General features: G+C 37.6%; 1 protein-coding gene across 1 annotated transcript; it reads right to left on the bottom strand.

Annotated features, from left to right (window-relative positions):
• Positions 1 to 3,063: 3,063 nt before the first annotated feature.
• BIG (auxin transport protein (BIG)) lies at positions 3,064 to 24,153 on the bottom strand. Its single transcript, XM_021440726.1, has 14 exons — positions 23,815 to 24,153; positions 23,379 to 23,485; positions 20,721 to 20,886; positions 14,552 to 20,628; positions 13,450 to 14,055; positions 13,168 to 13,348; positions 12,455 to 12,689; positions 7,829 to 12,373; positions 7,529 to 7,751; positions 6,734 to 7,132; positions 6,244 to 6,387; positions 5,048 to 6,073; positions 4,127 to 4,627; positions 3,064 to 4,027 (listed from the first exon to the last, which is right to left on the bottom strand). The coding sequence occupies exons 1-14, from the start codon at positions 24,077 to 24,079 to the stop codon at positions 3,248 to 3,250; spliced, it is 15,255 nt and encodes a 5,084-aa protein (XP_021296401.1). The 5' UTR covers positions 24,080 to 24,153; the 3' UTR covers positions 3,064 to 3,247.
• Positions 24,154 to 26,124: the final 1,971 nt, after the last annotated feature.

Raw genomic sequence — 26,124 nt, 5'->3', positions numbered from 1 at the left:
CACTAATTGAATATTTAATTGCAGACTGAACTATTTTTTCAAACAAATAAAAAGAAATACTTTGAAATGAGAAATAATTTTTTAATAACTATATATATATAATGAAAAGTTAGGTAGATGGTAGTTTTCTTAAGAAGGCAAATGATTATGTTGCTTGCGAAGGTTTGTTACAAAGCACACATTTCTTGCAAAAACATAAAATAATTGATGGGTCTTGGGATGTTTCAGCATTTGCTAAAGCTGGGGATCAATGCTTTCAAAGATATGTGCACTACTCTTACCAGAGCAGCCACTTTGTCTTTTTTTACAATGCTTTAATTTATTTCTTTGTTCAAACCAAAATGGAAACTTACCTACTTGATTTACTTAAGTGGGCTTGGGTCAAAACACTTTGAATTAAAGAGGGTTAGAATGTGAGATTCCATTACCAAAAATTCAAATTTAAATCTTAAAATAGATAAGATGAGACTTTTAATATATAACAACTCAAAATTTTAATCCATTTATTATACCTATTTAATAGTTTAACTGGTGATTAGTTTTAGGAACATATTGTACTACTACATATTAGAATTGTTTGTATCATTATTATACTTTTTTTTTTTTTTTTGCGAAAGTTGCTACAAAGTTCATGGTCATCATAAAATTGTATTATAGACACAACTATTCAATTCATGACAAAATAGAACTTGATTCTCAACTATCGTTTGCATTGCAAAAGATATGTAAAGATGCACGAGTAAACAAATATTTTTGAGTACATAAGAACAAAATCCGGGAAATAGCATTTTGGGGTTTCCTTTTTATGCTTTTATTTTTATGTAATTATAAGGTCCATGGGAGTTTAAATTATGGCATCCAGCAATAGAGTTAAGTAATTATTCAATAAAAAAAATCATCGTGTGGGGAGAAATATATGATTTTACTTTTATATAGAATAATTATAACATTTTATCAACATATACCTATTAACGGTGTGATCGAATTAGACATACATAAAAACGTTTAAACATCTTTTTTGAAAGCTACATATTAATCGTTTTAAATACTTGTAAATTTGGGCCCCTCTCTTCCTTACCAATTATACCTTGAATTGCATGCAATGAGGACACATATGTATGTACTTAGTGTGCAGGCATGTATTTATTAATGTGGATGATTAGAATTCAATCAATATATATGTAGAAGTCATGTATGTTGCTCCCACAATTTTCAATTTCTTTTTACGAAATATCTATATCGTACACGTACACATTGAATTTAAACTCTTCAAAGCAATGCTCTAGAACTGGAAAGGACAGTTGATGGTATCATCGGAAAAAATATGATAGTCAGATTGGCGTGGGAAAGTCATGGGGGAGAGGAGGGCCATCATCTATTAATGCTCTCAACTCCAGAGACACAGACCAAACAGAGAGTGTTGGGACCTTATTACATAATCATAAAAGGGGCCTGTTGAATCATGCAAGTACATACACGATTCCTTCACTCCAAAGAAGAAAAATTATGGGACATGCCATTTCCTTAAATTAGCTTCACTTTTAGTTGAAGGACAAACAACCATGTGTTGGTCCTTGGCATTGGGTTAGAACCTTAGATCTGATTGTACAAAATTAAAGAGAGAGAGGCAATGTTGCAGAAGTGGTGAATTTTTTCAAGTTTCACAGATGGGGCTTACTCGTTTTTGTTTCCACGCAAATCTGTCTATGAAGCATTGAGGGGTTTTATTTCTGGTACTCACAGACACAGTTACAGCTGTCATCTTTAATGGTGAATTCAGCATATGTCACACCTACCAAAGAGAGATTGATAAATGATCATGGTCCCATCTTCAACCAACAAGAATGCCAGAAACTTGAAATGGGTTGAACTTTGGGTTTACATTGATTTGAAGGGCTCGAATTTCTATTGATTTCTCGTTGAGATTTGATAAGACTAATACAAGAGAGGTTGTATTGAAGGGATATTTGCACCAATTTTATGGTAGAAATCTAAATGAAGTAGAACCAATTTGGTTTGAGTCATTTGTTTACATAAACATATTTAGAATGTGATTAGCTCTGCAAGGGGTTAGAATCAAAACTTCCTCATAAAAGTGACCATTAGTGGGATTTTGGGTCATGAAACCTTGAGTGCCTTTCTAGGTGAAACTCATGGCATTAATTTGCTATCTGCATTGTTAATCCTCTACAATGTTTTTCTTTTTCTTTTTTTAAGAAGTATTGGATGAAACTAAGAACTTATTGCTGAATGAAAAATATTTACATTTATCGAGATAAATGTTTAAGTGTTAATCGTATGTATCGTGTTTGGCATTTTATTTCTTTTATTCTCTGTACAAGAACAAATATGAGGTTGGAAAATTAACATCTTTTACTCATGTCATCACAAAGTTTTGAAAAATAAAATTTTATTAAAAAAAATAGTTGTGTCAAGACAAACCAAAATTGTGAACCAAAAGATAAGCGCATATAACTATTTTTAAGAGTAAAAGGAAATTGTTATTAAAATATTCATGAAAATAATTACTTAAGTTTTAGAATTTAATATCCCTCACCAATGGCTTCAAATCATTTTAAAGCTCTCCAGTATTCAAAATAAAAAAAGGAAAAGAAAATTTAGGGTGGGCTTTGAATTCATTAAAAAAAAATTACCCAGCAGAGCTATGGGCCATGAGACTTCGTAGTGGAGCCCATTTGTACAACAAGGTCTCATGAGAATTTAAGAAAGAAAACATCCTGGAATGGAAAAGAGAAGATTAGGTGCTGGAAGGGAGTAGGCAGAGTTTAGCTCACAATCTTAATTCTAGCAAAATCATTCTGAAATGATAAAAGTGCGCAACTCTCTTGTGCTTGTTGTGTGTATTGAAAGATTCGCTGATACTGTCCTGATTAGGACATGAGATTTTGCCATATTTGATTTAAGCTTTCTCTTTTGATGCTTTTGGCTCTCAATGAAAGATCCAATACAAAACAATGTCCAATATGGGCCTGTAAGCAAAGCACATTAAAACTTGAAACGACAGTCAAACAGAGAGCATGGTCGGCAAGACAGACAGCAGTAGAGTGGAGGAAAAATGATCATTATTATCAAAGGAAAGAAATACGTGTGTTCTAACATATATTTTTCTATATGTGGGATTTAGACCCCTAATTTGTTTTATGCAATGAAAATAACAAAAATAGGCTCGACCAAAATACATACGCACATACATACAAACAACACCCATCTCTTTCCATCTTAAGCCTCACATTTTTCCTGCAGCAATAGCAGCTTGCACAAAATCCTCGCACTTTGAATATCCACCGGATAAGACATCGCCCAATGCACCAATGATGTCAAATGCCTCCTGTAAATCACTAGCTGATGTCATCTCATCCAGCCATGACACCAGCTCCTTGGAGAACCCTAGCATTTCCTTCACATTCAATAGCCGCTCTTTCATCACCACCTCCCAACCTTCCAGCCCTTCCCCTTCCCCTTCACATCCTGTGGAACTTCCCTCCCCTTTGCTAGATGCCAAACTTGATGATGTTTTCTTAACCTTAAAATATTGCTGCAACTGCTCAATCAATCCAGTGTACACCAGCATTGGTCGAACAATACACAGTAGCTCATCACCACCAGATTCGGAGGTAGGACTTCTGCTGCTACTTGATGCTTCTATCTTAGCTGTTGACCGACCATGAGTATGCTGCATGTAGGCATGGTATATTCCACGTTGCAAAAAGTCACGTCTATGTTGCAACCACGACTCATATGACTCCGAAAGCAGTGAGTTTACCATCATGAATTGAACAGTTTCTTCAGTTTGAGTTCCAACACTGATGGGCTTGGAATCTAATGTTGAGGAGTCTATGTATGTTGCCACTGCCTTGGCCATGTTACGCCTCTGAGAGGGGCCTCCCTGTTCAAGAAGGTGACGAGCCATTTGCATCATGAAGGGTAAAAAGCGGGAGTTGCTTTCTCTTCCACCACCCCTACTCTCTGCACTGAAGGATGCCCCTGTGGCAAATCGAGCTAGCATCTATACAGAAAATTTGCAGAAAATATTAGAGACACAAGGCACGATCTCTAAAATGAAACATGCAGGAAAGTTAATAACAATCTAAATGGAAGAGCATACCAGAACAATATCATACGTTAACAGCCGGAGCCGACTTCCATCAGCACGGCCAAGGGCATTGAGGTTATCCCAGTATTGATCGACATAGCGAACATACTGTGCTAATGGAACTGATGGACCTCTTACAGGAAATAAAGAATTGCAAAGTGATTCATTGTTTCTAAGAGTAGCCCCCTCCCACTCTTTCTTCGGATTCTTCAAAGCAGCATCTGCTCTTTTGGCTTCCTGATGGCACTGGAAATGAATAATATTGAAGTAACTAACAGTAGTATAAACACACTCTCCACGGGCACTTCCAGAAGTGCCAACACCCAGGTTCACTCGCTTGCTGTAAGAGTAAACACCCAGCAAGTCAGTAGGCCTCAAACTGTAGCCTTCTCGACAAACCATGCATGCCAGCCCATCTTCTTCCTCCACATCCTCCAAACCTTCCAGAAAAGGCCTAGCAACAACTATTCGCTCACCACCATCTGGAGCCAGTTCTTGTCGCATTCCAAGTCCCTGAACAGTTGCCAAAAGAAAACACAATGAGAGGAATAGCTTCAGCTTTTCCTGCCAAAATAAACAAATAAATAAAAGAAAAGCAAAGAAAAAGTGGCGTTTGAAATGTGTAATCTGTTTCTACAAGCTTCATTAAACAACTGTCATAAAGCTTCATCCCTAAAAATATGTACACTTACAACAGCAACAGAACACTTGAAGCTAGAAGACCAATACTAAACAAACACAGCTCTATAATTGAAAACCATTCACAATTACAATTTCCAAAGCAAACGAAATGGAAGTAGAAGGCTAAGTTCATATGGATGTACAAACAGAAAATAATCAACTAGAAATATAACTTATTAGCAAGTTCCTCTTTCCAGCAAGAAGCATGCAACAACATGTATAAGCAGAGATACTAAACTCAATGAAGAGTACCTGAAGCATCTCTTCCCTCTTCCTGAGAGCACGACGTCTCATTTCATCCTTAGTTGCATGCCGCAACCTTCGCACCTTCTCCTCCAAGAATCCATCTCCTTTACCCTCCTTATTAGATAGCGTGTCTAACAAATTTTCTGCCTTTGCCCCGATCTCATTTTCTCCAGGTACACCTTCCAAAGCGTGGAGCAAGGGTAAGATCCCACCCTCATCAATGCATCTTTGAGTGGCAAAGTGTCCCATTGATAAGCCCCTTAGCATTGATAATATATGTGGGACAGATGGCAGTTTCAAAGCTGACGCCCATTCTGCACTAGATTTAAAGCCAGCCTGCCCTGCAACTGCAAAACTCTCACTCAAATGTCTAACAGCTACACCCGTAATGCCCTTCTCGAGGATTATATCCTTCAACCTCTCCCCACAGGAACTTGTTTTTAGTGATTCTGAAACCCTAACAAAATTTTCTACTGTGAACCTTTGCTTGGCTGCTTGCTGAGCAATGCTTTCATCTTTAGGGTTGTCTTCATGCTGTTTCTGCAACCGGTCAAATTCACCCCAGTCCTGCAAGTATGGACTAAAATGCTGGATTAGTGCTTCCATGGCAGCAGGTTCACCATAAGTCAAGTAGGGCAATATTCTTGCGACCATCTCAGTGTTCCTCTGTTGTTTGTTTGATTTCTTAAGCCCTGAAGGATGACACAGCCTCTCCAGGAACATAAGAACTATTTTCTTTGCTTGCTCTCCAGTGCCAGTTTCCTCACTGGTGACAGTAAGAACACTCTGTGAAATACTAATATTGTCACTCTCATTTGCTTCCAATGTCAAACTCTCCACAATCAAAAGAATGCCTTCAGCCGGTTCCATGGCATCCACAGAGAAGGCACGCCTTGCTGTTTCAAGAAGTAGACCTAAAGCTCCTAGCCTTAATAAGGCCCTTCTGTTCTCTCTTATCTTGCAGCAATGCATGAGGAGATTGAGAACAGCAACCAACTGCTCCTGGTTGGACTTGAAGTCATCACGCAAACGCTGTACATTCAAAGTAAGGATAAACATTAATTCATTTTAAAACCATTTGTCCCATTATGAACCTATTTCAAAATTTTATGCATGACAAATGAATAAAACTGCAGTTGGATCATAACCTAGATTAAAAGTCTAAGGTCCTTTTTCAGATGTTAAAGAAGTAACCCACACACCTGAATCATGCGCAACAAGATTTCCAGCCCATCATACTCACGTACTGCACCAGCTATTGCAAACTCGACCTCTGGATCTTGTGATTCCTCTCTATCTTCCTCTAATTCTTTTATCATAGGCTCAGTAGCTTCACCGTCTAAACCCTGCCAATTGAGTACAATAAGTAGAAAATAAAAAATAAAAAAAGTAAATGCCAGATCACTTTTGGTGTCAGACTCTCAGCCAAGTCCAATTTTTCACATTGAGTTTCATAAGCTCTGCTCAAAATGGATTTTAGTCGGAAATGCAGAGCGCAGAAAACAGAGACGATAAGTGAGATTTTAAGTTAAATGACCACTATCTCAAGATAAGGATTCCCAATAAAAAACCATCTTTAAGGAAATTACGCAAGTGGAAAAGACATTCCTGCATGGTTGAATCAAGAAGTCCTTTCTGAATAATTGCAAGGCAAAAAGCACGAGGCATTAACAAGAAAGAACAGTAATAAACCTGAAGTCGGTAAGTCACTATCATCGGAGGGCAATCTCTGGCTACAGCACCAGAGGATAACAATGAAGAATTAGCTATGGCACTCGAGGATTGACTGTTTGACTTCTTCCAGACTTGCTCATAAACTTGAGCAATGCTCAAATCAAGAGAAATTATATTCCCAGCCACTAAGAGCTCCATGCCATAGTCATCTTCGAGAAGGCCTATCAGATCCAATTGATGGCAAATTTTATTTTTAACATCACGCATCAGTGGACCAATCTCAGCACTTGAATATGGATTCTTGGTCATTGATCCCCTAATAAACTCTTCCTGTGTGTGAGCCTTGTTTAGAACCAACAGATACACAGCCTCTGGTTTTGATGGGCAGATCAAGTTGCAGAGTTGCTCCAAAATAAACTGCCATAAATTCATATAAATGAAATTAGTTCAAATCAGCAGTTGCATTATTATAATCACTCTTAAATTTCTATATTTTTGAACACAAAGACAGGTTTAACCATGTACATTTGCGCACAATCTCAACCAAACACATAGTTTAGCTTCTCATCAACAGAACAGTTGGGAAAGAAATGAGATCTGAGGATAACCTCCAACACCTATGGATCTCTTTACCATTGTATAAACAAATTCTACTCAGGACTACTGGATAAACAAAATTCACTGCAACACCATCAGCTTTGATGGTATCAAAAGTTTTGAGTTCTAGTTTTAAACATTGTTGACGGTACCAAGACAGAACAATGACAGGAAAAAACACAAAAATAACAGGATAATTCATTAAAGATTCCATACCAAACAAGTTCTTCCTTTTTTCTCCTCCCCATGAATCTGCAGACCACAGATACAAGCACGGATGAATTGCCGTTTGTTCTCACTACTTTCAAGCAGAAGACTATCTAGAAGATCTTTTAGAAGTCGATTGCAATCACTGATCAACTTAGTCTTCTGCACTATTAAACCACGAATAACAATAAGTGCCTCGAGGACTTCAGACAGCAAATTGTCTCGCATGAATCTGTTGTCAAAAGGAAATCAATTAGAAGACAAGGGGGAAATTTCATTAATAGAGAAAATAGCAAGAAGTAGTGATACCTGGATCTGATACTGGGAACCTCCAGAAATTTGCCAAGGAGCTCTATGAGCTTGTGGAGGATGAACCCTTGTGAAATGTCAATATGCAGGCTCCTCTCAAGTGATTCAATATTGCCCACTTCTTGGGTAATCAACTTACAAATTGTACCTAGACATCCCCTTACTGTCAAGAAAAGACGAGCATCTTCTGAATCAATCATCTTGAATAGCAACTCAAAATATTCTGCAGCGCTTTCACCAGCAGCAAGCGTTGCTGGTAACAAAGCCATCAATAGGTTCAGCAACCGAAATCGTCTCGATGAACTTTGAGCACAAAGTAAACTAATTAGCATACACATCTCAGACCTAATAGACTGAGAGCAAGCACTCAAAACAAGTTCCGTAACCCATGATCCCAGCTCAAACACTGACAAGTCACTTTTGGTTTTACAAGCAGAGCGCTTCCACCTTAGTCCATATTTGAGTGCCAGAAAGTCAGTTCTATTAGGGCGAGACCTCTGGCCCACACCCTTGACAGCTTGAGACACTTTATATTTCCTTCTGACGAAATCAAGATATGAAGCTCCCTTCTCCCACTCAGAATAACTGAGCAATTGAATATCCTGAGTCTTATGAGAAGCATCCCAATTTTTTTCCAAAGATTCTGTCATCAATTTACTAGAACCAACACTACCACCATGGGACCCAAATATAGTTGAGTTACTTTCATCCTTCAGCTGTGTAACTGGAGCAGATTTGCCAACACCTTGCTCCTTTTCTGCAGTATCAGGTTTTGGAGGAGTACAAGCTAAAGATATAATCCTTAAACAAGGAAGAATTATATGCTCTGATATGGCAGGGTGCTTTGCACCTAATTTTATAGAAGAAAATAACAGATGGAAAACAACACGCAATCTTGATTCCCAGAATTCATCAGCCAGGGAACACACTTCTGAAAGCAATAACAATTCCTCACGAGAGGCAACAGCAATGTCCATGGAGCGATGATGCTCAAGACAGTACATGACTTTCTTCTGTACCAAACTGTTCAACTCTGCTACTGCATTAATATCACCTTCAGAGAAAGCACAAAGTGCTGCCCTAGCTTGGACACGAGCAGTTTTAGGACCTTGGTGAATATTATTTTCAAACAACTCAGACAAGATGCCAGCTGCAACAAGTTGTTTCTTAGAATTTGGATGCTTTGATAGCACCTGTAGGATCTCAAGACACTGCGTGACAAACGTCATTGCACAGCCATAGCAGTTATTTGGGGATCTGGAAATTACAAACCTTGATGCAGCCCCTGAATTATCTGAATGTTTCTGGTGTAAGTAATTCATTAAAACCCGACGAAGACCCTGCAGTGTCTGAACACTTTTACTGACAGAATCGAAAGCAGCTTTGCACTTCTCACCATAAAGAGCACCTAGAAGAGCAATTTTGCGGTTTATCTTAAATGAAGGACCAGGCAAAGAGACCATCATTTGTTGGACAGAGTCTTTCTGCTGTGAATCCATCTCATTTTCACCAATGCTTGACACAATCTTCAGAAGGGGCTTCTTAAAGCCCAGAAGTTGCTGATATCTCCTATGAGCATTTTCTGATTCAGCTTCTATAGCTGCCAACCCTCTCTTCATGTCTTCATCATTCTCCATGTTATCAAATGTAAAACTTGGCTTTGCCATGAAGTTAAACTCAAACCGACCATACTTGCTGTATCCACACTCATTGCATAGAAAAGAATCCAGATTCTCATAATTGATGTTGCGGCACTGCCTGCATTGATAAGCATTCTCATGGCAGTTACCGCAAATTCCATGCTTGTCGGTGACAGGTCGACTGCAACGCGGGCATTGCAATGGTTCAAGGGATAAGGCTTGAAGATTTTCATAGAATGAATCAAGCTCAATCATGAAGTTACAAGCAGTGATTGGAATGGGGAACTCTACTTTCAGCTCAGTCTGGTTGAAAGCAAGATAACAACTCTTTGCACGTTTCCATAATGACCAATTATTTTTCAACTCTGACAAGTCAGCCACAGGTCGATTGTTGTAATACAGGTTCAAGACTTTTACTGACTTGGACTTACGGGCATCATGAACATTCATGGTCACAGTCTGGATTGTGTAACTTCCAGTACATTTTACAATGATGCGGTTGTCAGTAAACTTGGTTTCAGATTTCAAACTTTCTAGTTTCATTCTGCTATATGGAACCTCAGGAGAGCTGCAGGCAACACATGGCTCACTCTCAAGATAGTAACCATCAAATTCTACTAGACCACTCAAGGTGTTGTATATGCGAGAATTGGGATGATTAGCTACGAGTTCATTTTGTGAATGAAGTGTCTCAAATATACTCCTAATAACATCAGGAGTCAAGCAGCGGTCCACAAGTTCAATCTGTTGTTTTGTACTGTTATCAGGGAACTTGCCAAGTAACCAAGTGACAAGTTCAGTGTACTCCACAATATTCTGACCATACATTGGCAAGCATTTGACCTTTTGCAATAGAGTTGCCAACACAGTTTCCTTGAATGAATGTTTCCCATGATGCCACACGCCATAAAGAACACACTTGGCCTCAGCACGGACAGAGCTTGAATTCCATTCCAATAAAAAGCAATCGATAAATTGCCGCAAGACATCACCATCCTTATCTGTAAAGATCTCAACAACCACTTCCATATCCACAAAAGACTTTTCCGAACCAGATTCAATTCCATCATCACCCTTCTTCTTTTTCTTTGAATCCAGAGATTGTGCTCCTGATTTGTTTGAACTGGTTCCAGAATCCCCAGATTCAGCTTTTTGCAAAGAGTGATTCATATCCTTCCCCAAATAGAATGCCAAATTTAATAATTTAAGAGTCTGGATCACAGACTCTTCACCAAAATAAAATATCCCATTCATTAGGAACGGCAGAACATCGCCATGTCTCAAGCAATACTTCTGCCAGTTCCGAGGCCGGGCAGCAGCCACTTCAGCCATTGTAGAGAGGCATTTAACTATCTTAACACTTCTTTCATATGGAACAGGATTTTGGAATCCACCAGATTTATTTACATGTTTGTATAGTTTCTTCACTTCAGTTGAGAATTGCCAAGAGTCCCGAACACTATAGTAGTGAGTTTTGCTTCCACAGAGATGCAGAAAAAGCCTCCTTGCATATCTTCTCACAAATGCTGTATGTGGATTGTTGATATAACTGCAGAGGACTTCCTGATATCCGTCAAGCTTCAAATCCTTGCCAGAGGATGTCTTATAAACCTTCTCTTTCTCCCCATTCTTGTCTTGTTTTTCGGGTCTTACCAAGGTGTACACCAGTCGAAATGCATTCTCCAACAACAGCCTGTGGTAGTCCATAAAAATATCTGCCCGATGAGCTTTGGCATATGAATCTGAAAAGAACGGAGAAAAATTACCAGCAGGTAAATCTCTTCGGATTGTCAGTAAAGCCCCGCATCCAGAAGCAGCGTTTGAACTATGGGCACTTTCAAGACCAGCAGCTGGGGACTTGAAAACATGCACTAGCTGCTGCAGAATATCCATTAGATAATTAACAAAAGCTTGGTTCCTAAGAGAATTGCAAGCTCGAAGAAGCTGGGATGCAAAGTCATTTTTGTCATGATCTGACAAAGAAGACAGAGAGGAAACCAAACTAGAGACTTGAGTAACACTTTTATCAGGAGTGTCTGTATTCCCAGTTGCTTTTGATGCAGCACCATCACTTCCAGGCTGGTGCCAGTTTCGAAGCATCAAGGTGAAAAACATGAAGACAAGGATTGCCACTTCTCCAAAACCTGATCGTGTTCTGGCTACAAAAGGTTTCCTGAGGTTAATTTCATCCAAAAACCATTTAATTAATTTCTCCAAATCTAAGGTCTCAGACTTTGAGCTGTCAATAAACGGTCCACCCACAGCAGATGATAATCTATAGAAAAGTTGCATAACAGGGATAGCTCGAAGCCCAGAAGTGGTCTCCATCCACCCTTTCAACTGTTCAAGAAGCTCAGACAGAAGCAAGGAATTCACAGCTCGTTCTGAAGCAGAAATTGAAACAGGGTCAGTCATTGAAGAAGAGAACTCCATGGATTCACTTGGTTCCAAGACATGAATTGAAGGTGCAGAAGTCTGCATGCTGACATCTGTTACAGATGTCACCAAGTTTGAATCACTCAGATCATCTGTGGAGAAGCGAATTTCACTGCCATCTCCTCCAAGAGATTCCACTTCAATCGGAATTGCAGTCATCGGATGGTCTCTAGAATGGGGTGGGGGAAGACGATCAGCATCTAGAACTTCATAGCAAGCCTCACATAAGTCAAAATCAGGACACACAGTGCAATGCCATCTGCGCCTTAGTATGGGAACAGTAGAGCAGCCATCGCAACAATATTGAACAGATGAGGTTATTGAATCTTCTTCAATCATGACTTGTGTATTTCCACCAGATGAATCAGCAGGCACAGAGGCCGTTACAGCACTTTCTACCACATCATCGGTTCCTAACATAGTTTGTTTTGGAAATGGAACCTGGAGCAGTCTTGATGATATGGCCAAACTGAAAAAGAAACACAAGTGAGCTGTGCTCCCAAAAAACTAAAATAGATCAATATGCAGCAGCAATTATTACAACAAATACCTGCTTGAAGTTTGAACTGCTTCATTCGGAAAAAACAGAAGTTTTTTAAACAATACAACAGCAGGTGCCACAGAGCGCCCCCTTGTGTCCTTTCCATGCAAAGCCAAACATTCAGCATAACTGTAAATGAGCTCCACGGCGGATATCACGATATTGTTCATAGTTTGTGTATCAGGCAGTTCTAAGTCTAAAATTCCCCACAGAACTTGCATAAGCCCATCCACCACTTCAGAACCTACATCAACAAAAAATGATTTTAGAAATACAGAGTCAGGCCCCACCCCACCTCCTCACATCCAAAAAAAAATAAAAAAAATGTTTCCTACATGCAAAACAAAGTCAACCATCATTCTACAAGTTAAACAAGGTGCCAACCCGGTTGCTGGATATAAAATTTCTTCAGATATTTGTCAGGCGGCAAACAACCTTAACTGAAATATTAACAGTTTTGAGGCAAAAAAAGTAAAAAGAAAAAAAAAAACCCAAAATTGACAGAAGCAAATATGAGAATACCAAGAGACATGAAACTACAGCCAGCCAACAAGAATTTAAAGCTTCATTAGCTGTTTTTCAGTTACAGACAGAGAAGGCATTCAAGATGCATAAGGCCTACATGCTACATGGGGAAGCTTGAGCAAGCATAGATATTCCTTAGCAAATACAAATTAATATGCCAGGATTTCATACAGAGAAACAATGCATAGAGATTATACCATTCATCTCCAGGAAAATGGCTAAATTGGAGCGACGGTGCAGTGCAATTTTAGACACAGCCCGCATTTGAGCAGTGAACTCTTCAATAAGCCACCCTCCTGTAGCACCACCAATTCCCAGTCTTGAAGAAAGAAGAGATGTTGATTTGACCACCCCAAGAAGACGCATAGTGTCCTTAACCTAGATAAGAAAAATTCTCATTAGAGACTAAATAATACACTTATGTAAGCCAGGTCAGGTAATTCAGTATTAGGTTATAGAGATTCCATTAGGGTAAGTACCTGGTAGTATAAATCTTTTTTAGGAAACACAGCCTGCAGGGCACGGCAAGCAGCAGCCTGCATCAAGGGTTCCCTGTCACTCTCAAATATTGCTTCCAACAACTGCTTGCTCTTGAGCTTGCTCATATCCGCTTTTAGCTCCTCTTCTTGTGACCTGCAAAGAGAATAAATCCTGGACAGAAGCTTAAGACCATCAGCCACTACCTGCTCCTGGATAGGAGCAGACTGCATTGACCGGCTCTTTTTAGCAGCCCCTGCAAGCAAGGAATTGGAACCAAGAACACGAGCTTCCATATCTAACACTGCATCCATTTTTTCCTTCCAACCAAATTCATCTTTAGCTCGGCCATAAACTTCAAGTGAATCTATTCTTGGCAGGGCTGAGCCACTGAAGGTTGGACCAACAGAGATGATGAATTCTTCATCAGCAAGGAGTGATTCAGCCACAGTAAAAGGAATGTCATACCAGGACCGCATGCCCTCATCAAGCTTAATTACCCTTTGGAAAATGGTAATCTCAGAAGGTATATGGTTTGCTGAGTGATTACCCACATACACACGAAAACCGACCATGACAATATCAGGGTTTGAATTGCAAACGGATATCTGAAAAAAAAAAACAATAGACAATTCAATCATAATATTCAAAGAGATTAACATTTAAGACTTGAACAAAACAAAGAAAATTCGATTATATGTAGCAGGCTGATGAAGCACAGTCTTGGTCAAGAAAAATTGCTTCCCGACCTGCCCCTGCAACTTTCCCCACTAGATTGACACATTTCAGATGTTTTTGGAAGTAATGGTAGGTGATCAGTAAGTTTAGCACCACATAATGTCAGCACCATGCACATACTGCCAGGTAGAGTTTTAACTTTTAAGTGCTATATAAACAGTAGAAATGTTGTTATAGAGAAGTCTAACTCATTAAATTGCAATTTACATCACAGCGATGTTAATGGGAAATCCCACTCACAGCTTCTAAAAACAGACTCCAGAGTTTAGATGCAAATTTTATAACAGCCACTGACCAAAGCCAAACATAGAATAACTAATAGCCATAAAGCTACAGATAAGAAGAAAAAGGAACATAGTGCAATACCTTAAATCCTGCAGGACTTGGACTTTCTAGAAAGCCATCTTCCGATGCCAAGCTCTGTTTAGCTCCTTCAGAATCACCATTCTTGATTGCATCACCACCCAGTTTCACATCTGCGGTAATGCAAACTGTTTTCTCAAAGAAGTCAAGGGGGAATTCTGGCTTAGTGCCTGCATAAGCTTTATTATTAAGGATATTAGAACCCAATTTTTTAACTTTCTCAGCAGCGGCACTAGCACTGGCATCAACTCCGACAGGGACATGAGAGTATATCTGAAGGCTCCCATCATCATGTAAAACAAGACAGTGGACCTTGTCTTTGGATAAGGGCTTATACGCAGTTATCCCAACTAAAGGTGAGGAAGTGCTCACAGCATGCCTTAGATTCTGTGCAAATAACTCATGAGCCCCCACAGATACTGCGAGTGCAGAATTTGATTTCACACTTGAGAAGCCACAAAATAACCCACTTCCAGCCACTAACTCTTTCCATCGATGCAGTCCAGCTGCTCTTAGCTTACCATCTTGCTCCTCCTCATAGACACAAGATATCTCAGCCAATGATGTCGCATTGGGACTTAACCGACCTATCAAAGTAGTGCCATCTTGACAGGACAAGAAAAGTAACTTATAAGTAGAAGCAAAGTACAAAGATGAGCCCTTTGCATGAATTTCCCTGTCCTGAATATGAATTATTTCCTTCAAAGGTGTAGCCCCCACTTGACCCTCCACAGATAATTCCAGCCTGAATAAGCTCCCTTGTTCTGAAAGGACGATAAGAAACATCCTTCCCTGAGAGGCCACAAACAGTGTTGCATCAACTATTGTGTCATCTGGCAATGTAAAGTAATGCATAGGACTGATGTTGTCCTGGGATAGATCATATATTTTGACAAATCTATTAGTAACCACCATTAACTGAACCTGAGAACCAGGTACCCACTCTATTCGTCTGATATATGCACCTTGCAGGGCAAGTTCAATGGCAAGACGATCAGTCACTTCTCCACGAGGATTCAAAGTAAGAACCTGGCAATCTTCATAGCCTGCCACGGCAAGATAGTTCTCTACCACAGAATTAAATGCAAGGTGAACAATTTCAAAACGAACAAGATTCTTGGATAGGGCCTTAAGATTGGCCTTGTCTGCTGTTACAGGCGCAATAGTGGCTTGTCCTATTAACTGCCCAACATCAAAAATAGTAACTTTGTCACCTTCTCCAACAGCGAGTCTACCTCGAATACTGACACTGAGCAATGATTTGACAAGAGAACCACTAGCTAAATGTGATTTAAGTTCTTTGGCATTTGAATAATCAGCCTTTATCTTCAGATCCAAGGACCCACTTTTGTAGGCCTTCTTCAATTGCAAGAGCTCTACGCCATAAGAAAGCAGTTTGTCTTTGCCCAGAATAATTTTCTTATCTTTTGAAAGGTTGGACCCCCTCCTGCTAGTTATAGAAGGCAACAACCTAGAGCAAAGTTCAAGCACCTGACTCTCAACATCAAGTTCTTCAAGCAACATTGAGATCCCATCTTGAAACTCTTTTGGAATGAATAGCCTGAGCGAGTTCTCCATATCTGCCCCAACATCCTCATCCACATCTGAATCACTTTCTGGCAGCTGATCTGCATCCTCTGAGAAAGGTAAAAAGGACTGAAAATTGTTGGCACCACGAGTAAGTGCACTATCAATTCCGGTGAATTTTCGAGGCTTCAAGCACTGGCAACTGCTACCCCTAACACCTCCTGCTCCACAGTCACAGAAAAACCGACTGGAGCGAGAATAAACAACACGATGACCACGATGACAAACTTTAGCACAAATAGAGCAGCAGCCTTTTGATACTGTTAGATCACAGGTATAACAAAAATACCAATGTTGTTCCATAAAATTGCTGCCACTAGAAGTAAATGTACAAACTTTTGAAGCAAGAGCCCTTTCACTATTAGTATCCTCTTCATCATCTTTGTCTATGCTAGCTACCTCACCATCAGATGTCCCATCATCCTCATCTTCATCTACAGAGGTTGCATCACACTCAAGAGATGCAGATGCCCCATCCCGATTTGCAGAAAGAACCAAAGTATCAGAATTCTTCCTGGATCCCACTGGCCTAGAAGCCACAGGGCCCACCACAAGACTACTAATAGATGGAGGCTTTCCAGAGCACTTTTCTGTAGTATTCCTAGAGGAGCCACAATCACTCAAGAAGCATCCAAGAAAGCCAAAGAGAAATTTTAATCCAGGCAGCAAACGCTCCTCACCTGCCAGTTTCTGCATCAGCATTACTGTCCTCTTTAAAAGCAACCTCATTGAGCTCTCCCCTCTTGCAAGTTGAACAACAAAATGGAAATATGACTTGGCAGTATGAATATCAAATTGCAAAAATGCGGTCTCAAGTGAGACCAATACAGCTTCAAACAAATGATTGTGTAGCTCAGATTGTAATTCAGAATGTGATGACACAAGGCATAAAATAAAATTCATAGTTGATTCTCTCAGAGAAACAGAATTTGCTTTGGCACCGTTTACCGCTTCCAAAGCTTCAGCTATGCAGCCTGATAGCCTCTTCTCCAACCACTTGGACAAGAAAAGCAAATCCATGCTAAGGAACTTACTCTGAATCTTCAGTTTAAGATTAGGACAAAGCTCTCCAGATAAAAGATCAACAAAGAAGTTAAGAACCTTTACATTAACTGATTCAGAGCAACAGTTACCCACTGAGTCAATAAGAACCAATATCTCACCACGCTGTGATCCATGCAGCTCTTTGAGCTGTTCAGACATATTTTCAGCTCCAAGATAAAATTTGAAAATTACAGACTTCGAAGGATCCTTCCTGAGGGCATCCATGGTATCAATTGTCTTAGTAATTACCCATTCAAGGATACTGGTGTCACCCAGATCTCTAGAGTGCATATCTCTTAGAAACCCTTCCATGCGCTTCAGTAGAAACAGTTCAGTATAATCAGACAGATCCAGTCCAGCATTCAAGTTGAGACAAACATCTTCACATTTTCCGTGAAGACTCTCAAAGATGCGATCTAATTTAACACTCATCAATGAATCAAGAATTTGATGCTGTACATCCGTCTCCAGGAAAATATTTTCTTTCAAGTTCTGTAATTTCAGTAACCCATCCAAAGTAAAAATAATCCCCCTTATGTTAAGAATACAAGAAAGAAGGATTCCACTAGAAGTTCGAAGATGAGAGGGAAAACCATGCAATATACATTCCCAAAACACCTTAGTTGAAATGCCAGAAGCTTTCTTCTCAACAGCTCCATCCAACTTCAATAAAATGTCAAGAACAGACTCCAACTGAAAAGAATTTACACCACACTTCTTAAGAAGTTCATCCCAGAGGAATTTGTCAAATTTAGATTGCTTGAGAAGCAGCACAGAAGAGAACATATTGTCATCATGCTGGTTACCACCAAGGGTAGCAACAAAAGCCTTTTCATAGGCCTGCAAATATCTGTTTAAAAAGGATGAGAACATCCTCAACAGCTCTGAAGTTTGACCATCTGCAATCAAGCAGGAAATGAGGTCTTCTGCAGAATTGACATACTCATTATCCCTAGGTCTGTTCTCTGTCCAGAATGAACCAACTCCAGGGATGTTGTTCTTCACACAATATCTTCCAATGCCAACATTAAACAAAGAGAGTACCAAGGACATCCACATCCCATTTCTCAAGAAATCCCATCCTAGGTTCTCAATGTTATCCTGCATGTGCACAGCATGCAAGCACCTTAACAAACCAACCACAAGATTTTGAAAGTTAACACTCTTGCCAATAACATTACAATGGCCCAAAAGTGAATGGCTGAAGTGAATGAAATGTTCTATACTAGATATGTCCAGAGTCTGCAGGTTACTCCACAGTTGGAGCTGATGATCCAATGAGGACTTCCTAGTCGGAATGTCCCAACAAAGTAAGAAAATATACCTTTCTACAATAAGGTCTTCCATAGATGCTGCTTTTTTACCATTCCATAACCCCAGTATATATGAGAAGTTTGCACACAGGTCATCCCAACTCATACATAATGATCCAATGGCCAGATCATCTACGCAAAGTGGAGAAGAAAGGTATGCAACATCAATCAATTGGTTGATCAGGCTACTGCTGCTAGGCTCTTCCTCAACCAAAGTGCCAGTCATATTCTTTGCCGCAAATGATGCCAGGGAGGAAAAACTATTAGTGGAATTCATAGGCACATGAGAAACAAAACATGGGGTCTCCCTCAACTTTGATCGCAAATCCAGCAGCAACGATTGTGGGCAAGTACATGGGTGTAATATCATGTGCCGAAGCAGTAATATCAACCTTGAAACTACCAAAGCCCAGCATGAAAGCTGTGTGCTGTAAGAACCTGCAGATGGAACATGAATTGTTTTAAGGGTAGAAAATATTAAGTTTGCCAGTGAAGCCTTTTCTCCTTCAGGTGATAAATGGAATGCCATGAGAAGAATTTCAATGTGAAATACAGATGGAAGAGTGACCAGAAGCTCCTTCAGGTTAGGACAATCTGAGCAAATAGCTTTTGCCTTCTCAACAATAAAAGAAACAAATCCTCTGTACAGTTTGGTTCTCAACTGATTTCCAGCTAAGCCCACCTTAGAGAAAAGTGCATGAGCGAGCAAGGTTAAGGTCTGATCATTATAAACAAAGATACCATTTTCAACATTCAGAATTTGCTCAACTAGGTAATCCTCAAGTGAATCAGACAATGCATGTCGGGTAAGAAGATTATGCAGAAGTTGAAAAGAAAGTTCATGGATATGCCCACTCTTCTTCTCTTCATGAGAAGCTGCAAAGTTTTCTTCAAAATGACATCCCTGACAGTTGAGTATGGAAAGCAAAATATCAATGTGGTCTGTATTAAGCATTCTGCAACCATCTTTATAAATGGAAGGAAGCCAGTCAGGAGAGAAGATGCATCCTTTCAGAAAGCTCAACAGTTCCACAGCAGCTTGCATTGGCATATTGCAATTGCTGGAGCTAGAACTTACAGCTGGTGTTTGATCACATACATCTGCAGATCCTAACGACCTACTACCCTCAGAAAAAAGATTACCGAAAAGGGCTTCATCATCATGACAAACAGCATTTTCCAATTCTGAGGAGCAATTAGATTTTCCACAACTAGTTGACCTCTCCATTTTCGGCCTTAATTTTACACCTTCAGAATGAAGGAAACAAATAAGATGCATCAGATTGTCCACCCACTTGCTTGATGATGGAAATACCATTCTCAATAGTTCATCAACAGTGAACCTCTTTACCAAGGGAACCTTCTGAAGACTTACATGACATGAAGGGGAATCATTTGACAAATCAGCACAACCCCCAACAAGTTCTGTGTCAAGCCCCTTCAGATCAACGAATTCATGTTTTTGGCTTCTGAGATCCTGAATGAGCTTCAGGATATAAACAACAGTTCGAGGGAAGTAGGCTAAAGGGGTCTTTATGTTCACAGCAGCCTTGTTGTATCTCCATATAGAAGGGTTGAGATGTTCCAATATAGACGCAACCATACATGCTTGGACATTCTGAAAAACACTGCTGTTGCAAAAACTGACTTGAACAAGATGAATAAACTCTTCAACTAGCAACAGTACAAGACTCTCAAAATTACCCTCAGTAGCAGCAATGTTATTTACAAATTCTAAGCTAGGTCTAAACAAATTTGGCAATACATCAGCACATAACGCAACTGCTTCTAACAAAGAGGAATCATATTCTGCATATGGCACATCCTTTATAAGACATCCAAGTAACTTCAAAATCCTCAGACTGAAGGAAAGTCTCTTCCGAAAATTTGAACCTACTATCCTTTCATCAAATATATCAGGAAGTTCAACAAGCTCTTTACAGAGCAAAATTAAACATTGAATGCAATCTGCATGAGCAACTGCCCAATGCTGGGACAGCAAAATTAGACTATTCAAATCTTGGTGGAAAGTAGGCGCATCAAACCCTGAAGCTTGTCTTTCAGATTGCACACACTCAGAAGCTAATGCCGATAGAAGTCGATCCACTTGCTTCTCAGCCCTTGAGCACTTGAACCCTTCTCAAGGATTGTTTGGAGAACAAACCTAATCAGCAACAAATGCAGGCTACTAAAAAACATAAATAGGAATAAGCAAGAATCAATGATACCTTGAAGACCACATTTTATGAGGTCATCCAGCTCAATACCACGAGAATTGCTAGAAACTATTGGCAACAAGTCTACAAGACTATTTACAGAGGCAGGCTGCAATGAATCAACAATTTTTTCTGTTCCATCACCCAATATAATCTCCAAAAGTTGTATCATATTACTCTGAAAATTCAAAGAGAAATTATGTGAAAAATACATCAGTGATAATTAGCATGGAGGGAAAATAACGAACAAAACAATGCATAAGATCAACAAACAAACAACTCAAATAATTATTACAAGCAAATAAGTGAGACAAAATAGTGTCATATTTAAATTCATGGAAACTATAATGAGATCCAGATGCTGCCAAAAGAATAAAGTATCTCAACTCTCTACAGCAAATAGAAAACCAAGCCTTTTCCTACTAATTGGGTCGGCAAGAAAAAACATTTATACCCTTGTGCTATGTATAGAGCCATACACTGAGTTATATCAATAAAAGCAAGGTCCTTTCTAGGGTTTAAAGTTCCTATCGATTCCTTCTTTGGTCTTCATTCCCAATACTGAAAGACATACTCTAGCTGATAAAGATAATCAATCTTAGACATGATAAGCCTAACAAACTGGACAGCTATTCTATCCCACCCATAATCATATGTCGGCTATTACTTTTATCACCCAGAAAATTCATCTTTAGAAAATTAAAAAAAAAAAAATACAACAACAAAAAATTTGATGACTGCTCTTTGTTGTACACACTGATAATCTAACTAATTCTTTGATCACTTTGCCACACGAAAACAATTTCCTTCATGAATCGTAGAGCGGTACCGATCAATAATCAAACTTGCAAACACTGGACTTTTCTTTGCAAAAAAGTTGCCATGTCTACCATCAGGGGATTTCACCCCTAGAAAGAAGTATGATTATTCTCTCGCCAACAGTTCTGATGACTCAGTTATAGACAATTATATTGTCATTACCTGAAAGAAGGAACCAAAGTTCCTATCACAATGACCAAAAACGCTTCTCTGCCACCTGAAAATCCAGCAAACTTGTCCTTACAAAATAGAAACTCTCTTTGTCTACTACCTCAAACTTAACACTCCCCAATTATCAAGCCCTGACTATTTGTTGTCACATTTGCTGTTTGTGTGTGTGTTGTCCCATTTTCCTGTCCCACATGATAGGCCTACTGTAATTGGTGTTATCAGAAATGCTTTCATTCAGGATTTATTATGGCCTTCTATTCAAGTTCCCACTTAATTTTACGTTCAATGCACAAGTAACACAGCATATGAGCGCAACAAACTGAGGTCATTGAACAGTATGCATTACGTAGCCATGGATGATTAACTTCTCTTGTTATTTTCTGTCTAATTTTTTAGCAGTTCAGGAAGTTTCCATGTAACAGAGCAATTAGTAACTTTGAACTTTATTAAGTTTTAAATTGGTCTTTGTGCATTTATCAGTTAGATTGCAGGTTGAATCCAATATGTAATGGATTAAAGAATTGTCCAGACTCAACAAACACTTCCCTGTTTTTAACTTTATAGCCGGTAGGCTTTGAATAATGAAATAAAAAGTTAGTTTATTACTTGCCTTGCACATTTCGTTCTCTCTCTCCTCTGTTTCTTTCCCTTCCTAGAGCAATCCCAATTCCCACCAGTTTTCCCTAAAATAACAACCCAAAAACCCAAGCAGCAGCTACTTAATTACAGCCAGCTATGCTAGAATTAAAGCCATATTTAATCAAAACTTAATCAACTCAAACCATAAGCTATACACTAACCCTCAACCATAAACCCTAAAACTCTCTAATTTTTCTTAACTTAAGTCCACTAAAGCCACTATGGAAAATTCTCCAAAACCTACCCACGCCAATGCCAGTACTAGCAAGCGTGTTGCTAATAATGTTAATGCTAGCTAGACATGTCATTAGCATCCACTCATTCTTTACTCCACCAAGCATGTAAGGATATGCTTTTCTAATCTTCAATGCCTTAAAAAGCTGCCAATCACATAAATATTTGCATTTCCAATGGTAACATTTCACATATTTAAAATTTACTAATTAAAAATCATAATGCCAAGAAATAATTGAAAACCTAGGTTCAATTAGTCAAGTTTTGTGCAAGTCAAACAGGCCCCACACACTGAAGCTCTGGAGTAAGCAAGCTAATAGTACGAGACATAGGCTACACAAAACCTGTTCTATAATATGAAAGCACTAGAGATAACTAAAGTTACTTTAAACACAAAGGCACTTCAACTTTCATAATAATCATTACACTACAAGGTGTAACAAGTCAATTACAACTCAAAGGCAAACAAAGGATTTTTTTTCAAATTAAATTAAGTACTTTTTTGTGAAAATGAGCAAAGAATCTTCTTCTTCTTCTTCTTCTTCTTCTTTTGAAAGGAAGAAGAGGGAAGGAAAAGTAAAACATGAAAACCTTTACATAATTCATGCACTAGATCTTTACATACTTCAATGTGCTTATCCGATTTAGCGCACTATATTATTTACATAAATCAGTGTGTTATAGGATATAGGGCCATAAAAACATATACAAACATCAACTAGAGCCTTATTTTAAGCGGTAGACATGCAAATTATACAACTTTAACATATTAATTAATTACGAAATAACAGAGTTTTTGTTTCAAACCTGTAGACTCAAATCATCACCACTGAAGTCTGATTTCTCCAAAAAGCAAACAGTAAATTCCACCAACTTCCTTCCTACCGCAACAATTATCGGTTCCAATTGTTCCACTGCTCAAACATGAAGATTTCAATGCATCTAATCCCACATCATTAGAAAAAAAGAAAAAAAAGACCCAGCATTTCTTCACTTCAGAAACAAATAGGAATCATTCCTAAATGTCCATCGTATAAAAAATCTAATTATAGAAAATAGAAAATCAAGAATCAACATGAGAAAATAATCGAAACAGAGTCTTCTAAATTTTAGAAAGTTTATAGTAAAAAGAAAGTAACATAATCAGTTTACAAGCTCAAAACTAGCTGAAATTCTACGTATTTAGTCAAAAAAATAAAAAGTTCCTAAAAGTTATTAAATATAAATAAACAAAGAAACGAACCTGAGAGGGATCGAAAGACCGAGGTAATACAGGAACCTAAATAAGCAACGGAAAGAATCTGAGAATCGGACCAAGACTTAAACCGGGGTTGGGAAGCGGGTTCGATCGGGTCGAGGCCGGTTGTAAGCATCAAGTATAACTGTTGGAGCCCTAGCTTGATCGACTCATCGGACCGAAGCTTCTGGAGAAGATCAAGCGATGAGGACGACGATGAGAGCTTCTCCTCGGCAAGGAATTGGCAGAGTCGCGTTAAGTGATCTGCCATTTTCGACAAAGAAAGAAAGAAAAGAGAGAGAGTGCCTGTATGGTTTTTTGAGAGGGCGGAGAGAGGGGTTTATTCAGAGGAAGGAAAGAGTGCAGTGAACTGGAAGGGTATTTCTGAAAGAAATGGAAATTACGAGGCGGTGCAGAGAAATTTTATGTTTTTGTTTTTCTTAATCTTTTGGTTTATTAGAAGGGAAAGTAAAAAGGTGAAAACCGACTTCTGCTTTTTTATTCTTTTTCCATAGAAGTCTTTAACTTTTGGGGTTTTCGAAAAGTGGGTGGCTTGGCATCCGTTTGTTTTATTTTTCTGTCTCATGTTTCCAAATTTCCATCCAACTCAAAAAAATGTAAAAAAATGTGAGCATTAATATAAAAAGATAAAAACATAATATTTTAGAAAAATTTTGAATTATTTGAAAAGATTCTAATAAGATCAATTAAGGTCTTTATAATTAATAATTAATTAATTATTAATAATTAAAATATTAATGTTATTTATTATTTTTATGTTTATATAGTATTAATATAAATAATGAAATTTATCAAATCATCATATTATTGTATTATATCAATATATCACATTATTATTCATTATAATATATCAATATATCATATCAATATTACGTAATATAAAATAATAAATAATATTTTAATTAATAATAATTAATAAACTTTAGTCATAAAAGATTTATTTTATTAAAAATAAAAATAAAAAAACTTATTGAATCTAATAAAAAATAAAAAATTATTTGAATTTTTCGAAATAATTCAAAAACATTTTAAGTATTACACTAAAGATAAAAGTAATTAAAATTATAAATGATATCTCATAATTTATTTTCATGAATTTCTCAACTATTAAGGATTTAACTTTTAAGCCTTATTTATGAATTCATTTATTAACCATTTACCAATATCCTTGTCCACCTTACTACGTACAAAAGGTGAGGACAAAAGAACAAAGAAAGGGAAAGAAAAAAATTTAAAAAATAAATAAAAAAGAAAGATTACTCAAGAAGTTTTCATGTATAAAACCCAAACTATCCTTCTAAAAATATCAAAAGACTAAATAGATTTCAGACTAAGACACTTTATGTACATGAGCTTATGTTATACACTTTCTTTCTTTCTATTAATTCTCTATCCCATTCCTTTTTATCAAAATGTGAATATTATTAGGAAAAATATTATTTATCTCACTCTCTTTCTCAACATTTTTATTTTACTTGATTTTTTTTAAATTGAGAGAACAAAAATTCAAACTCTATTTTTTAAATAGAGAATCATGGACCAATTAATGAGTTAAATATTCAATTGTTATTTCACTCAATATATTGATTTGATTATAAGTATAACATTTATGAATTAGTTGACCTAATTTTTATTTCATGGACTTCACAATATAGAATTTTGTTTCAAAGGTCACAATTTAAGATAGAATTTTGTTTCAAAGGTCACAATTTAAGGTAAAATTGATGGGACAAGTAGCATAACTCTATTATTAATTCTAGCATTTGTTATCACATACATTGCACTCAATACTTATTATTTAAATAATAATTACATATAAATATAAATGTCTTTTAAGTATAAATTTTGAAGTATAAATAATTAAAATTTTATATAATATTAATTTATAAAATATTCAATATTTTTAGATTTTAAAAATATATTTTTAACGAAAATCTTTTACCACATGTTTAGTTGAAAGAATAAAATAGTTATTCTCCTTATTCCTAATCCTTCTTTAACATTTATTTGGTTAAAAAGAATGGAAATGAGGGAATAGCCAATACCAATACCCCTTGGTGTTAGCTATTCCAAAAGGCAAGAAATAAAGTAAAAATATTAATAGACAAAAATATCTTTTATTAATTTAAAAAATTATCATACTATATAAAATATATTTTATTTATTTTTTACAATTTCTTTGTCTCTTTATCCAACTGTCTCTTTCTCCTTCTCTCACTAAATTAAAATGAATTTAACATTTAAAAATAAAAAAGAAAAAATTGAAATAAATTTAAAATAAAAAAGTTTAAGTTT

Source organism: Theobroma umbraticum, unplaced genomic scaffold (genome assembly GCF_002168275.2).
Source record: "Theobroma umbraticum cultivar Fairchild unplaced genomic scaffold, ASM216827v3 scaffold_12.1, whole genome shotgun sequence".
NCBI lineage: Eukaryota > Viridiplantae > Streptophyta > Magnoliopsida > Malvales > Malvaceae > Theobroma > Theobroma umbraticum.
The sequence above is the reverse complement of the archived record's forward strand: the minus strand, read 5'-3'. Positions and strand labels throughout refer to the sequence as shown.

Coding starts and splice junctions, on each gene's coding strand:
- BIG (XM_021440726.1), bottom strand. CDS start 24,079: ATGGCAGATCACTTAACGCGACTCTGCCAATTCCTTGCCGAGGAGAAG. Junction 20,629..20,720: donor CATAAAATGTGGTCTTCAAG/GTATCATTGATT, acceptor ATCCTTGAGAAG/GGTTCAAGTGCTCAAGGGCT. Junction 12,690..13,167: donor CATTTTCCTGGAGATGAATG/GTATAATCTCTA, acceptor TTGTTGATGTAG/GTTCTGAAGTGGTGGATGGG.